This window comes from Cornus florida, unplaced genomic scaffold, assembly GCF_030987335.1.
Source record: "Cornus florida cultivar Cherokee Brave unplaced genomic scaffold, ASM3098733v1 CherokeeBrave_3.0.0_Hap2_Chr04, whole genome shotgun sequence".
Lineage (NCBI taxonomy): Eukaryota > Viridiplantae > Streptophyta > Magnoliopsida > Cornales > Cornaceae > Cornus > Cornus florida.
In genome coordinates this window covers 2,814,448-2,827,694 of record NW_026775574.1, presented here as the reverse complement: position 1 = coordinate 2,827,694, position 13,247 = coordinate 2,814,448, and the positions used below count along the sequence as shown (strand labels likewise).

At 35.9% G+C, this 13,247-nt stretch overlaps 2 protein-coding genes across 2 annotated transcripts; one reads left to right on the top strand and one right to left on the bottom strand.

Annotated features, from left to right (window-relative positions):
* Positions 1 to 269: 269 nt before the first annotated feature.
* LOC132302492 (uncharacterized) lies at positions 270 to 4,310 on the top strand. Its single transcript, XM_059799377.1, has 2 exons — positions 270 to 657; positions 3,889 to 4,310. The coding sequence occupies exons 1-2, from the start codon at positions 427 to 429 to the stop codon at positions 4,042 to 4,044; spliced, it is 387 nt and encodes a 128-aa protein (XP_059655360.1). The 5' UTR covers positions 270 to 426; the 3' UTR covers positions 4,045 to 4,310.
* A 1,090-nt stretch (positions 4,311 to 5,400) lies between these two features.
* LOC132302490 (glucan endo-1,3-beta-glucosidase 3) lies at positions 5,401 to 11,532 on the bottom strand. Its single transcript, XM_059799373.1, has 4 exons — positions 11,043 to 11,532; positions 6,565 to 7,818; positions 6,043 to 6,070; positions 5,401 to 5,860 (listed from the first exon to the last, which is right to left on the bottom strand). The coding sequence occupies exons 1-4, from the start codon at positions 11,098 to 11,100 to the stop codon at positions 5,701 to 5,703; spliced, it is 1,500 nt and encodes a 499-aa protein (XP_059655356.1). The 5' UTR covers positions 11,101 to 11,532; the 3' UTR covers positions 5,401 to 5,700.
* Positions 11,533 to 13,247: the final 1,715 nt, after the last annotated feature.

Below are 13,247 nucleotides of genomic sequence, written 5' to 3'. Positions count from 1 at the left end.
TGATAGACTTTTTAAAATATCAAAGATAATATGATAGTTTGTTTAATTGAAGTGGTTCGTTGATAGTTTTTGAAAATAATAAGGGTATTTTATGACTTTAGCCCGTATACATATACATATATATATATATATATATATGCTACACCGTACCCAACAGCCTCGTCAATGCAAACAAAACGCATTCATAGACAAAATTTCCTTTTTTTTGAAAAGAGAAAGTTAAAAATAAAAGGCTCGAAAAGGAAAAGCCAAAGTTAACATTACAATCGAGACTTTTGTTGGTGGCTTGTTGCTCTTCTCCCCCACTCTCTCTCTCTCTCTCTCTCTCTCTCTACATTCTCTCACATCGTCTCTCTCGTACTACACCCAGCAGTAGCCACCGATCAAAAAGCAGTTCACAGAGAGAGATGAGAGAGGAATGAGAAGATGGAGGGAGCAGAGGAGGAGTTAGAGAGGAGGAGCAAGTTTTTGAACAGTCTGATACAGAAGAAGAAATCTACAGAGCATCAAGAACACCATGAACGCCTCAACATTCGTGTTCGAGCCTCTGACATGCCCGTGGCTCTGCAAAACAGAGCCTTTAGGTGTGCCAGGGACAACCTTGACTCCACGCCTGCAAAGCTTGACAGTAAAAGCCTCGCTCTTGCCCTTAAGAAGGTAACTCCTACCCAATTTCATGACTTTTCTGCTCTCTCATTTGTCATCTTTATCCTTTTTTTTTTTTTCTTTTTTCTTTTTTTTTTTAAAGGGTTTGGTTTGGATTATTGATCGAATTGTTTAATGGGTATTGATTAATTTTCTATACAAGTGCTCCAATTTTGTTGTTGAGCCAGATTGAGCTGGAACTTTCATTCCTTTTAGATAAATCAATTTTGAATTTTTACAAATAAGAATGTTGTGTAAATTTGTAGGTTTCTTCTTTTTTTTTTCCTTCCCTTTGTGTCCTTCGATTCTAGTCTTTCTTTCTATGTATTAGAAGTTTAGAACAAATGGAATAACGGCTTAATGACCAGAATGGTTTCTGTAAATGGTATGCTGTAAATTTATCTACAGGTGGTCCAATTGTTATTTGGTGTCAGACTGTATTGGAAATGTTTTTTTTTTTTTTTCGGTAATTAAGTAAGAAATGTTTTTATTTTCTCTTGTCTTCCGTGGTTAAAATTTATTACAGTATATTCTAACTTGAATGATATTGAATGCATTGTATATTTTGAATCTTAAAGGCAAAGAGCTTTGGGTAAGTTCGTTTATAGGTGGTTCGAGTGTGCTGTAGTGTAAGATTGAGCGAAAAATACTTATTTTTTCATCGTTCTTGTATGTAATTTTCACTTCTTTATCGAAGGTTTTTTCTTTTCTTTTTTTTTTTTTTAATTTTTTTTTTTATGGATAACATCCCCTCTATATCAGTTGTGATCACACTTTTTAAATTTGATTGTTTAGAGCACATTAAATTGTATTGAGTACCTCCATATGTATGTGGTCCAATTTATTATTACTATTTGTGATTGCTTAACCTCAAATAATTTATTTCCTCTATCTTTAGCAAACTAGGCTTCCTTCTTAAAGGTGGTCCAATTGTTTATGTATGGAAGACATGACTTTAAAAGGTTTCTCTTTTTTCAGCTTTCTCAGTTGAGATTTTTTTATTTTGGGTATTTGGATTTCAATTGAATGTTTGGAATGAGGGTACTGAATATATAAAGAGATATATGGAAATAGATATGTATGTGTGCAGGTGGTCCAAGTGTTCATTAGTGTTAGATTCAGCTAAGAAAATTCTTTACCTTTCTCAATTGTGATATTTACTTTTATCTGAGATTGTTAGTGTTTAGAGTTTACAGGGAAGGCTCTTCGGTAACCTTCACCTAAAAGTGGTCCAATTGATAGTTTTCTGTTTGTGTTAACTCGATTGAAAATAATTTTCTCTCTTCACTTTCATTGTTGTGTCTTTTAATGTTTTAGCTGTGAATATTTCCCATTTTTTGTTGTTGTGGTTGTTCTTGTCATTGTATAATCATAACCATAATTTATATGAATGATTTATTTGAAGTGTCATTGTGGATACACTATAGGATATTGTTGAAATTTTGATGTGCTACCATGAGATGGTTATCAAAATCATGATCCGTTTGAAGCTTTAAAAGTTTAAAGCTTTTTCTTGTTTGGTAATCATCAAATTCATTTAACTAAAATTTTGGTTAAATGTGGAATGGAAACAGCATTTCTTTACCTTGAAAGTTGAAGTTTGGTCTTTCCCCCGTCCACAAACCTACAACCTCATAATCATGTTTGTGGACATGACAATGAACCAGAATATTTTGCTGTATGTCGCTCTTGAGTTCATGATTTTGTTAGAGGATATAAATATTGAAGTGACACCCTCTCTAATAGCTTAATCTTTTAGATAGGATAGTTGTTAACATGGTATTAAAGGTAAAAAGTCTCAAATTTAAACCTCGCCATCACCGTGATAATAAAAAGTTAAAACACATGTTGGACAAAAGGTAGACCACACCTGAGGAGCCTGTTAGAGAATATAATTATTAACATTACACCCTCTCTAATATCTTAAGCTTTTAGAGCCTATGGTGGTTAATAGGTTTATTTAACTACCCCTTATTTAGCTATCTAAAGCTCTTTTACTTATGAGTTATCTTTCTTGATCAAAATTCTTTAAAAGTTTAGGATGGTTTAATTAATTCAGTCCAAGCTTTGGCTTGGAGATGATTTTTTCAAACACACACACACACACACATATATTGTGGAATTTGTTTTCATAATTAGTTAAGATTTTATGTTTTTGTGTGGCTTTATAGTACAATCATCTCAAACATTGTTAGGAAGGCCTAGTGACATATGATATTGACTTCTATTAGCAACTAAATGCTCTCGAATTGGGGAACACTTGTAGATTGTTCATCTTCCTCTTTTCTCCTTGTTATCATACTCTGATGTCTCATATATACTAGTCCCTGTCATAATTGTGTCACTAAAATTATCATTTGGTATCATTCTGTAGCCTCTGTTTTTGGTATCACTTCTGTACTTTGTATACAAACTTTTTTCTTTTTATTTCCTTTTCTTTTCTTTGTTTCACCTTCTTGTAAGAATCTGTGGAAATTTCAAGCAAAGACGGGATTTGACATGTTGGTGTAAGGCTGTACTTCTACAGTTATACTCCCACACCGAAGAAGAAAGAAGCGATTATATTTTATTCTCATTCATTTGAACCAAAGGATATTTTGTTACACATATAAATTTACTACAAGGAACAAATAGTTATACATAGTTTTTTAACGGATGTGATTGTGTATGCCACTCATTCTCATCATAAAATTTAATAACTGGGCAGAAGCTCTGCACATCTTAGGTATTTGTAATTGAAAAACTCATTTTTTACTGTATCACCAAAAATTACTGTCTTATATATATATATATATATATATTTGTGTTCTTCCATGGATGGATTAGTGAATGTTCTTTCTACTATTTTACCAAATATTTTTCATGACTACTGATTTAGCATATACTGGGCATAACCACCTTGATAAACAATAGAGAGATTTTGTATTCAAGTACCAAGCAGTCCACTTCCACTTATGCACATCTAGCTATTTATATTCTATTGCATAATGAAAATTCGGTTTATATTACTTTACAACATCGATTTTGGTTCATTGAATTTTCATTCTTGCAAACTATATTTCATGCTGGCACTAAGAACTTTAGTTCTCATTAATTGTTAGGATACCATCACACCAGCAATTGCTGTGCTGCTTGTTCTTGTTGGAAAAGGGTATTGTTAGGATTGTTTAGAACTCCATTGCAAACCTTGTTGCTTAAGCTACAATACACAAACAGCTGATGATTTTTCTGCTTGATTAACAGGAATTTGACTCATCATATGGTCCGGCTTGGCACTGCATCGTAGGGACCAGCTTCGGCTCATATGTCACACATTCTCTGGGAGGCTTCTTGTATTTTTCAATTGACAAGGTTTACGTCCTTCTCTTCAAAACTGCAGTCGAGCCTATGGACCATTGATGCTACACGATGGCTAACTTTATCTCTGCTGTTTGGATTCCAAAATGATAAATCTGGAACGATGATTTATTTACATGTGAAATTATTGACAGCAAAGTTGATAAAGAACAAACAAGAAAAATTTGCATCTTTACCTGTTATTTCTCTTCCCATTGTACTTGATGGCACGACATACAATTCTTATTTCAACTCATTGTTCTTGTATCAATTTTCTCATGCCATGGACATGTGGTTGACTTGAGTATATGTATTAACTTATTTGTGTCTCTGAAATCACAACGGAAAGGTAAAAGAAAGACAAAAGTGCAATTGGAACACGCTTGATGTTCAACAGTGGATTTTCAACACGATGAAATTGCATCCTAATTTCCTTAAAAAAACATGAAGACCTATTCAATGATGCAAATCACAGTAGTATCTTGATCGCATATTTCTGATCTTGAAAGTATGCTTATGAATTTGGCCGATCAGACTGCAGATAAGGATTTCACCAAATTTCTGTGTACTCAGGAAGAAAAATCATTAACTCCTCAGGTTGGCTTACAAGTTGCACATAGGGCTCAAATGAAGCCATTTAAAGTGTAAAACCACTCTCTTTTTGTCTTACTCCTACATAACCAAGCAATGCGCGTGGGGATACAATTTCCAATCTTCTTCTTGTCAACATTTTATCCCTAACCACATCGTTCTGCAACTTGGCCTCTTAAAACTGAACCTTGAACTTGTGCCATTTCCAGGAGGATGCTTGGTGGTGGTTGTGGTGCTCGGAAGCAGGATGAAATTTTAGTTGCAATAGGCTGGCAGCATTGAACAAGGTCAGGCTAAATCGATGAAAGTAGACAAAGAATTGAGGGAAACAGAAAATTCTGGCAGGTATTTCATTTCATTTGTTGTTCTATTCAGGATAGGAGGCCAACAGTTGAGGCACCTCATGATGCTGCTGCCATCCTCACTAGGCTGGACTAGCATGCATTATAATCCGTGCATCCGATGTTCTATCATTTGTGGAGGACTTCTTTGACCTCCATTGGCGTCTCTTTGGTCACATCCTCTGTAAACATCTAAAACAAACCAAAACGGAAGGCAATTGTTACGCTGCTTCACTCGCCTCTATGTTGCAGCAGGCTCTGGCTAATTTCCTGAGGGAGTCCTTCAAACAGTGAAGACCCTAACTGAATATAGTCCAATAGACAATCGTGGAGAGTAAGATTCATGCAGACAAGCAACACGGTTTAACCATTCCAGAAGACTAGCATTACAAATATGACCACTCATGTTTGGGTCAGCAATGGAGATTCATGTAAGATTCCATTGAAAGTCACTAACTAAATTCGACTCTCCACAACATTGAAGAGAGAAAAAAAAACTGCCAAGCTTCACAAATTCAATTCCAAAGAATAACTAACTTTAGTAGAAATACAAATCTACCTCAACAAGACAATTACCAATGGTGCCCTTCATTTTGTTTGTACAAAATCCAATTGACTACTCAACTCACAATTCTACTTGCCGGCTGTACGAGCAAGCAACCCTGCAACCCCGGACCCTCCTTTCTGGAGGAACAAAATTGGGTATGCTGGAACTTTTTCAAAGGAAGTGAAACCAGATGTTTCAAAGGATTCCAAAGCAGTTAAAAAGTTGCACAGATTCAAAACATCACAAGAAAACTGCACTCCAAAGTAAAGCACCAATGATCGCAGAGCTGGTAAAAGCACCATCACCATAAAAATATTGCGGAAGGCTGTCAGAAGTACTTGAGGAATTCGAAGATGGAGCCAGAGATGTGCCGTTTATGAAGGTGCCATTTTTCCCACTACTACATAAAACAAGAAGCAGAACGTAACAAACTTCAGCAGATTATCGAAAGTCCTCAGATTTCTCGTGTAGAATTGTTAAGTTTGAATTTAGGACTATTACAAGTGAAAATACCAATATATATACCAGATACAATTAATGCAGATAATCAAAATTTACATTGAAAAGATTTCTAATCCATACCTTCCTGGAAATATACATGAACCATGACCTGCAACAATGAACCAAACTTAAGTTACTCTATAGATGGGACCAAATCTAGAGCAACAAAGAAATAGCGTGCATCTACAACAAAAGAAAAGGTAACATACACTGGACAACCAAATTTTTCAAAAGCTTAGCAAAATTCAAATTTCCCATCTTTCTCAATAAGTTTAAAGATGAAGTTATTACTTCCTCTTTTTCCTAGTCAGCTGTCTTAATATATTTGGCAATTTTGTGATTGCTTTCCTGATTTTCTGTTAATTAATTTGCATTTCATGCAGGAGTCACCACACCTCCATATCCAATAAATAGTAATAGCTCTATGACACATCTTACTAAATTATGTCACCCATGTATTTTGGATTGTGGAAGTGTGGTAGCTTTCCTCATTATCAGCACAGTTTTAGCAGAAAGATTGGCTCATCGACGACACTCACAAATAATCCAACTACGTAAATATGTGATGCAATTCTAAAAAGCACCATATTCATGACTCCATACTTGGGTCTGAGGTAGTGATGGTAGCCACTCCATTGAAGTCACAGGTCCCTTCAGCCATAGCCATCCTGTGATAATAAGCATCGAAAGCATATGTTGCATGTGCAACCACAGTATCCGGTTCATAACATGGCTGTCCCTGCAACAAAGGTTTACAATCTACTTTCCCAGGTCCACATGCCCAATCCAAGGCTGCCTGAAGCATCTTTCGGTCAGCGGCATCCCTTGCGACACAATAGGTTTGGTTTGTTGTGTCATTTGCCAACACTGTCCCAGAACCTGTCAAGTGTAGGATATAAACCGGCACCCCATTGGCATCAAAAAGCCCCCAGTTCTTCTCTGAAACTGAACCCGATGCCAAATCTTCATTGTAGAGCTCATAAATGTAGGTACTCACTGCAATCCCAGGGTGTTTCGGAGTCCCTGTGTTGTTAAGAACATGCCTAATGAGGTTGCTGTTGTAAGTGTTAGCATTGTCAAGAGTGGCATCTGGCTCAGATGAATCACCCTTGGAAGGCCAGCCTGACTCAGTCACTACGATGGGGATATTAGTGAAGTTTAAATAGGACATTGCAAAATAAGCAGCATCAACAACAGCATCAAAGACATTAGTGTAGTGCAGGAGCGTGTTAGTATCCACTGCCTCCTTGTTTGGAGGAAGAGGTCTGAAGAGTGCATAGTCCAAGGGGATTGCATGATTTGATTGCATGTAATCATAATAAGGGTACACATTGAGCATAAGATATGACCCAGTGGACTGCAGAAATTTGAGCAAAGGAACCATGACTGGGTCCCAGGAGCGGTTGAAAAAAGCTTGGGAAGGTGGGAAGGAATCGAGGATAATTGAAGAAGAATGTGGGGTGGAAACTTTTATTTGGGAATCGAGATTAGAAGCAACAAGAGCAGAGTGGATGAATTTCAGTGCAGAAACAAGGATTGGAGCAGCATTTGAGAGTGCGGTGAGGACTTCCGACCCAACAGCTATGGCGGTTATGTTGGTAGCAGGTACATGGGCCAAAACATTGCGAGCAACCCAGTTGGCTGCAGTGGCATTGGACTGGCCAATGCCTAGTAGTTGGTCATTCGGAACAGAAACAGTCACACGGATTCCAGTGTTAGCGAGTGCAAGTAGCATGGCTCGATCAGCGTCATATAGCCTGATGTGTCGAATTTGCTGGGCCTTGAGAAGGGCCACCACTTGAGTTGGGCTTGGCATGTCAGAGAGATCTGTGCCTATGTTGACACCAATGAAAGCGTCTGCAGAAAAGGAAACCATGGCAACTTGTTAGTGGAAAACAGTAAATACATTTTTTTTTTGATAAGTAAATACATTATAACCCTGTTTGTTGACCAAGTAAACTGCCACAAATAGCTTAGTTTCTTTAAGGGAATAATTCCTTTGGTAGACAGTGCTGCCATTATGGGCAGACAAATTTGGCATAAGGAAAAAACTGAGACACACTGAATTTACTTGCAATTCTGAAAAGGAATATGCAAACTCTGCACATTTTTATTCCAAACTAAAGACGACTACACCAATCCAAAATTGAAAAAGCAAGGAAGAGGAACTATGCTTAGGTAGAGATGTAGAATAATAAGTTCCTTTAACAATACACATACCACACTATGAACCGATCATAAGACCTTTAGGCAGAAACAGATCAATCAGACTAGTTCAGTAAAAGTACCATATTGCCACAAGCACAACGTCCACCTGAGTTTTTTTATGTTCAGAACATCATGACTACCAACCTTATGACGAATGTTTAGCATCATGACTACCAACCTTATGCTAACAGCAGTAATTAAGGGAAGCATAATGGCTATTAAGTGATAGTAAGTTCACTGTATATGGGAATTAAGTGATAGTAAGTTCATGACGATTTTTTTTTTTATAACAAATCTGATAATCACAGAGGAGACCAGAGAAATTATATAACTCAGTCATATCATTGTTTGCCTTCTTTTTGAAGTGGTTTTGGTGGAGGACAATTATAACAAATCTGATTATCACAGAGGAGACCAGAGAAATTATATAACTCAGTCATATCATTGTTTGCCTTCTTTTTGAAGTGGTTTTGGTGGAGGACAATTATAACAAATCTGATTATCACAGAGGAGACGAGAAATTATATAACTCAGTCATATCATTGTTTGCCTTCTTTTTGAAGTGGTTTTGGTGGGGGACAATAATTAACATCTCTCAAAAGCTGGGTTGTGTTATCTTTATTCCTTTGTTGTCAAGACATACAAAGTAAGGAAGAGGAACTATGCTTAGGTAGAGATGTAGAATAATAAGTTCCTTTAACAATACACATACCACACTATGAACCAATCATAAACAGATCAACTAGACTAGTTCAATTAAAGTACCATATTGCCACAAGCACAACCTCCACCTGAGTTTTTTTATGTTCAGAACATTCATGACGGATGTTTAGTATCATGACTACCAACCTTATGCTAACAGCAGTAATTAAGGGAAACATAATGGCTATTAAGTGATAGTAAGTTCACTGTATATGGGAATTAAGTGATAGTAAGTTCATGACGAAATTTTTTTTTTTTTGGTAACAAATCCGATTATCACAGAGGAGACCAGAGAAATTATATAACTCAGTCATATCATTGTTTGCCTTCTTTTTGAAGTGGTCTTGTTGGAGGACAATAATTAACATCTCTTAAAATCTGGGTTGTGTTATCTTTATTCCTCTGTTGTCAAGACATACAAAATGATACAATCAAAATAGTTGTATGGCCATTTGTGTCAACTAAAGCGGGGAAGAGGGAAAATCCAACAAACTGCAAGATCTTGGAATCTAGGCCATATAAATATGGTTTCCGTATTCCCTACATGTGTGTGTAGTATTCCACATACATAACCTAGCATATTAGTTGTGCACCATAAGAAAGGCCACTCGATGACATCAATATTGTTCCTTTGTAGCTAGTTTTCATTACTATCAACCCAAAGACAAAACTTAGAGTGTAATTACTCAATCAGTCCTCAGGCATGATATTAATGAACATGAGTTCCAGAGTGAAGATCAGAACAGTACGTGGCAAGCAAGATACATATAAAGCTGGTATATGTAGCTGCAAATGAAAATTATTACCGGTTTGGTCCTAGCTTTTGGCCTGCACATTCTCATAGGTTGGGTCTATATGTTATGGGCCTTCCCTTGCTACATGATTACATAGCTGCCTTGTGTTGATCTGTGAAATTTTTCAAGGTCATTTTCGGAGGATCATTTTTCTATTACAGAGAAAGGAACTATTCTTTGTTTGTTCTTTTTTTTTTCTCTTTTTACTTTTTGTGTGTGTGTGGACAGGAGTATGTGTGTGTGAGAGAGAGTTTGTGTGTGTGTGTGCGTGCGCGCGTGTTAGAAAATGGCCCACTATACACTTCTAAAGCATCAAAAGTTCTAAATTAAGGAATATGACAAGACAATTAGTCATGTTTGATGGGCCACCACTGCATTATTAAGTTTTTCTAATTAATTGCTCTAGTATTTTATATTTTAATATTCCATAAAATAACTCTGCAGAGATGACACAGGATGATATCCTATTATATTTAAACTGATTTATACTTCAAAACTCCCTGACAATTAGATCTATCTGTGTAACATGCACGAACCAGTTCTCATAAATGATGGGCTTTTGCATATAATATTGTTGTTGAAATGGACATCATGTTAGTATGTAAACTAGAATGACAACAATACCCTTCAAAGTGACTTGATTGAACCCTCGAATATTTTTCTGTGGTTTTGTATGTTTATATGTAAAAAGGAAAGCAATCTGAGCTGTGCCACACTTGAGGACAGATTGGAGAATTTCAACAGAGGGAAATGAATTTACCACACAGACCCCTGCTTTGGTAAGAACAGAAAAGAGTGCCAAGGAGAAGAAAAGGTGATTCTCTCTCTCTTTCAATGGACACAGAACCTGTATTAAGGTAAAGCAAAAGTATGACTTTCAAACTCTAAACAGTCTCCTTTGCCCTTTTTATCTTGGTCATACTTGCCATCTTCCTAAACTTAATAGCCCAAACAAAATCTTATTTTTGTTCAATCCACGAAAGAGGGGCAGAATAGTGATAAATGACAAAGAATATTTACAAACAAGTAGACTAATGTGAAAAGAGGATTCAGAAATTTTAAACCAATACCTAGAAATAAATATGCCCTAAATCCACTCTAGTTCCAGATTATTCACAATACTCCATAAGCAACACAGATAAATCACAAGAACAGCTCAGTTTCAACAAGGACATGAAAATTTTAAAAGTGTAGATACAAACCACAAAGCAGAAGACATCAATGAAAGGGAGTAAGCAGAGGCATTCAAAACAAATATGTATATGTGCAACAAATTTCACAAGGAACAAAACAAAGTTTGAACAAAAAATGAATACCCACAAAAATGCACACATAAATATACTTAATGGAAGCAAAAAGAGGAAGAAAAGGGCTCACCTTCATCAACAGCAGACGCAGCAGAGAATAATAAAAGAAGAAGAAGCAATATACCCATTTGATTTTTTTTTTTGAATCCCAAACCTTCAATCCAGCAAAACCATAGAAACCCACCTAGGCAAAATCTTGAAGATACCCCAGAAAGCAAAATCTGGAGAGAAAGTGGAGTGAAGAGAGAGAAAAAGGTAGCTCCTTTTGAGGAAGCGGAGAAAGAGAGAGAGAGAGAGAGACTGTGAAAGGTCGGATTGAATGACGATGCAGAGATTTATTGTATTGTAGAAATCAAAGTGGGGGAAGGGGTCAGAGATCAAACGGCTGAGATTGAAAATGTGGTGTTCTCATGCTAAGCCCTCTTTTGAATCTTAAGACTTTTCGTGTTGTTGTTTGGCCATGCCCATGAGTCGTACTGTATGATGAGTCAGGCTTTCAAGCTCTGTTTTGTTTTTGACTCACTCTGCTCTCTCTCCCTCTCTCTACACTTTGTGTGTGAACTGTGTGAAATGCAAATGTAAATGACACGATCGCGAACTACGAGGAGAGTACCCCAGTGTTGCTGACGTGGCAAAGCAGCTGGATCGCATTCAACTGTCTGGACATTTCTTTTTATTTCTGTTTGTTTTGGTAACGCTCTTATTTATTTATTTGAGATTTGCTTATTTATTATTGAAAGGTCATAACTAATAAACCCTCATTAATTAATTGGTAAAAAATTCAACTAACGCTAACGTTATAATATTGTTTTGGTGTTTCAAACCCATAAATTTATATTTATGCTATTCGCTTTGGTTGACGTGAAACCTCATGCAATGAATCATGCAATAACTGTGACACCTCAAAGTTTTTTTTTAAATTAATTAGTTGTTCAATAAACATATTTTAATATTAAGACTAACTTGATTTGAAATACTATGGAACCGCATTGACTAATATATATATATATATATATATATATATATATATATATATTAAGTGAGCGTTTATTCATTTATTTAAAAATTGTTCAAGTTAAACTCAAACTATACCCAATCACTATTCCATCCGAATCTGATGAAGGGCAAATATGTTACAATCACTTTCCCATCCTAATCCGAAGAAAGATAAATATGCCTTTGTAACATTCTCTCCCACCCAAACTCGCAATGCCCTCTTTGCGGTCGGGTCATCCTGCCTTACCCGGGATGGCTCACCCAGACACCTTCCAGGTCGAGTGCTTGAACCTAATTCTGATACCAACTGTAACAGGTGGTCACTTGTCCTTTTAGTCAAAAACTCAAATTATTAGATAATGTTATATACCCATCCATTTATACGCAATCACTTTTTCATCCGGATTCGATATAGGATAAATATCACCTTGTAACAAGAAATCAGTGGGGGTAATTGCCGCCTGTTTTTTTTGTTAGCAATATACTCTATTAATTTACATGTGTGATTGAATACTTGTAAAATTACACCACCACCCCCACTAAAATTATTTTTAAAAATTACACAACTTCCCTCCTCACACAATTTTCTAGCTCATCCCTGCATGCGTACTCAATGTAAGTGCAGCAATATAACAAATTTAATTGAATTTTACGACAGGATGTCAATTAATTGACATGGTCATGAATCTTTCTTCCACTTTTTATATCGAATTTCTTACAGATCTTTTCTTATTATCTCATGTCATGTTAGAAATTTTTTTTTGTTTGTCTCTAACATTCCTACTGTAACTAGTCTTTCTTTTGTTATTTGTGAACCTACTTATCTAAGTTATATATTAATTTACAGTTTCAAATTTAAAGTGTTAAACATCAAAATGTAAAAAAATTATATGTTGGCCTAGATAAAACCAAAACAAGGTTAGAGGTATATAAAATTGGGAAATTAGATTATTGAGACTTTCAAATACTTCTACGATTATTACTTGATACAATAATGTAAATTTGGGTTGGAAAAGTGAAGCTTAAATTGAAAATAAGTTTTCTATGCAAACTAACAACAGAAATTAATATATCATTCAATGAAAAGAATTCCACTCAATTAAAAGACATCCCTAAACTAATTTGAGAGGTGTATTATGCTTGTGTGAGCATACAACGACTTGGTATGCTTAGCTCACCCGATATCTTCTTAAATAAACTTGGGCCGCCGGATACGATACAAACCTTAGCTCACCCGATATCTTCTTAAATAAACTTGGGCCGCCAGATACGATACAAA

Excerpts from the sequence above, each read along its gene's own strand:
- LOC132302492 (XM_059799377.1), top strand. The coding sequence starts at position 427 with ATGGAGGGAGCAGAGGAGGAGTTAGAGAGGAGGAGCAAGTTTTTGAAC. Across the intron at positions 658-3,888 it reads TCGCTCTTGCCCTTAAGAAG|GAATTTGACTCATCATATGG; the intron begins GTAACTCCTACC and ends CTTGATTAACAG.
- LOC132302490 (XM_059799373.1), bottom strand. The coding sequence starts at position 11,100 with ATGGGTATATTGCTTCTTCTTCTTTTATTATTCTCTGCTGCGTCTGCT. Across the intron at positions 7,819-11,042 it reads TGCGTCTGCTGTTGATGAAG|ACGCTTTCATTGGTGTCAAC; the intron begins GTGAGCCCTTTT and ends CCTTTTCTGCAG. Across the intron at positions 6,071-6,564 it reads CATCACTACCTCAGACCCAA|GTCATGGTTCATGTATATTT; the intron begins GTATGGAGTCAT and ends TCATTGTTGCAG.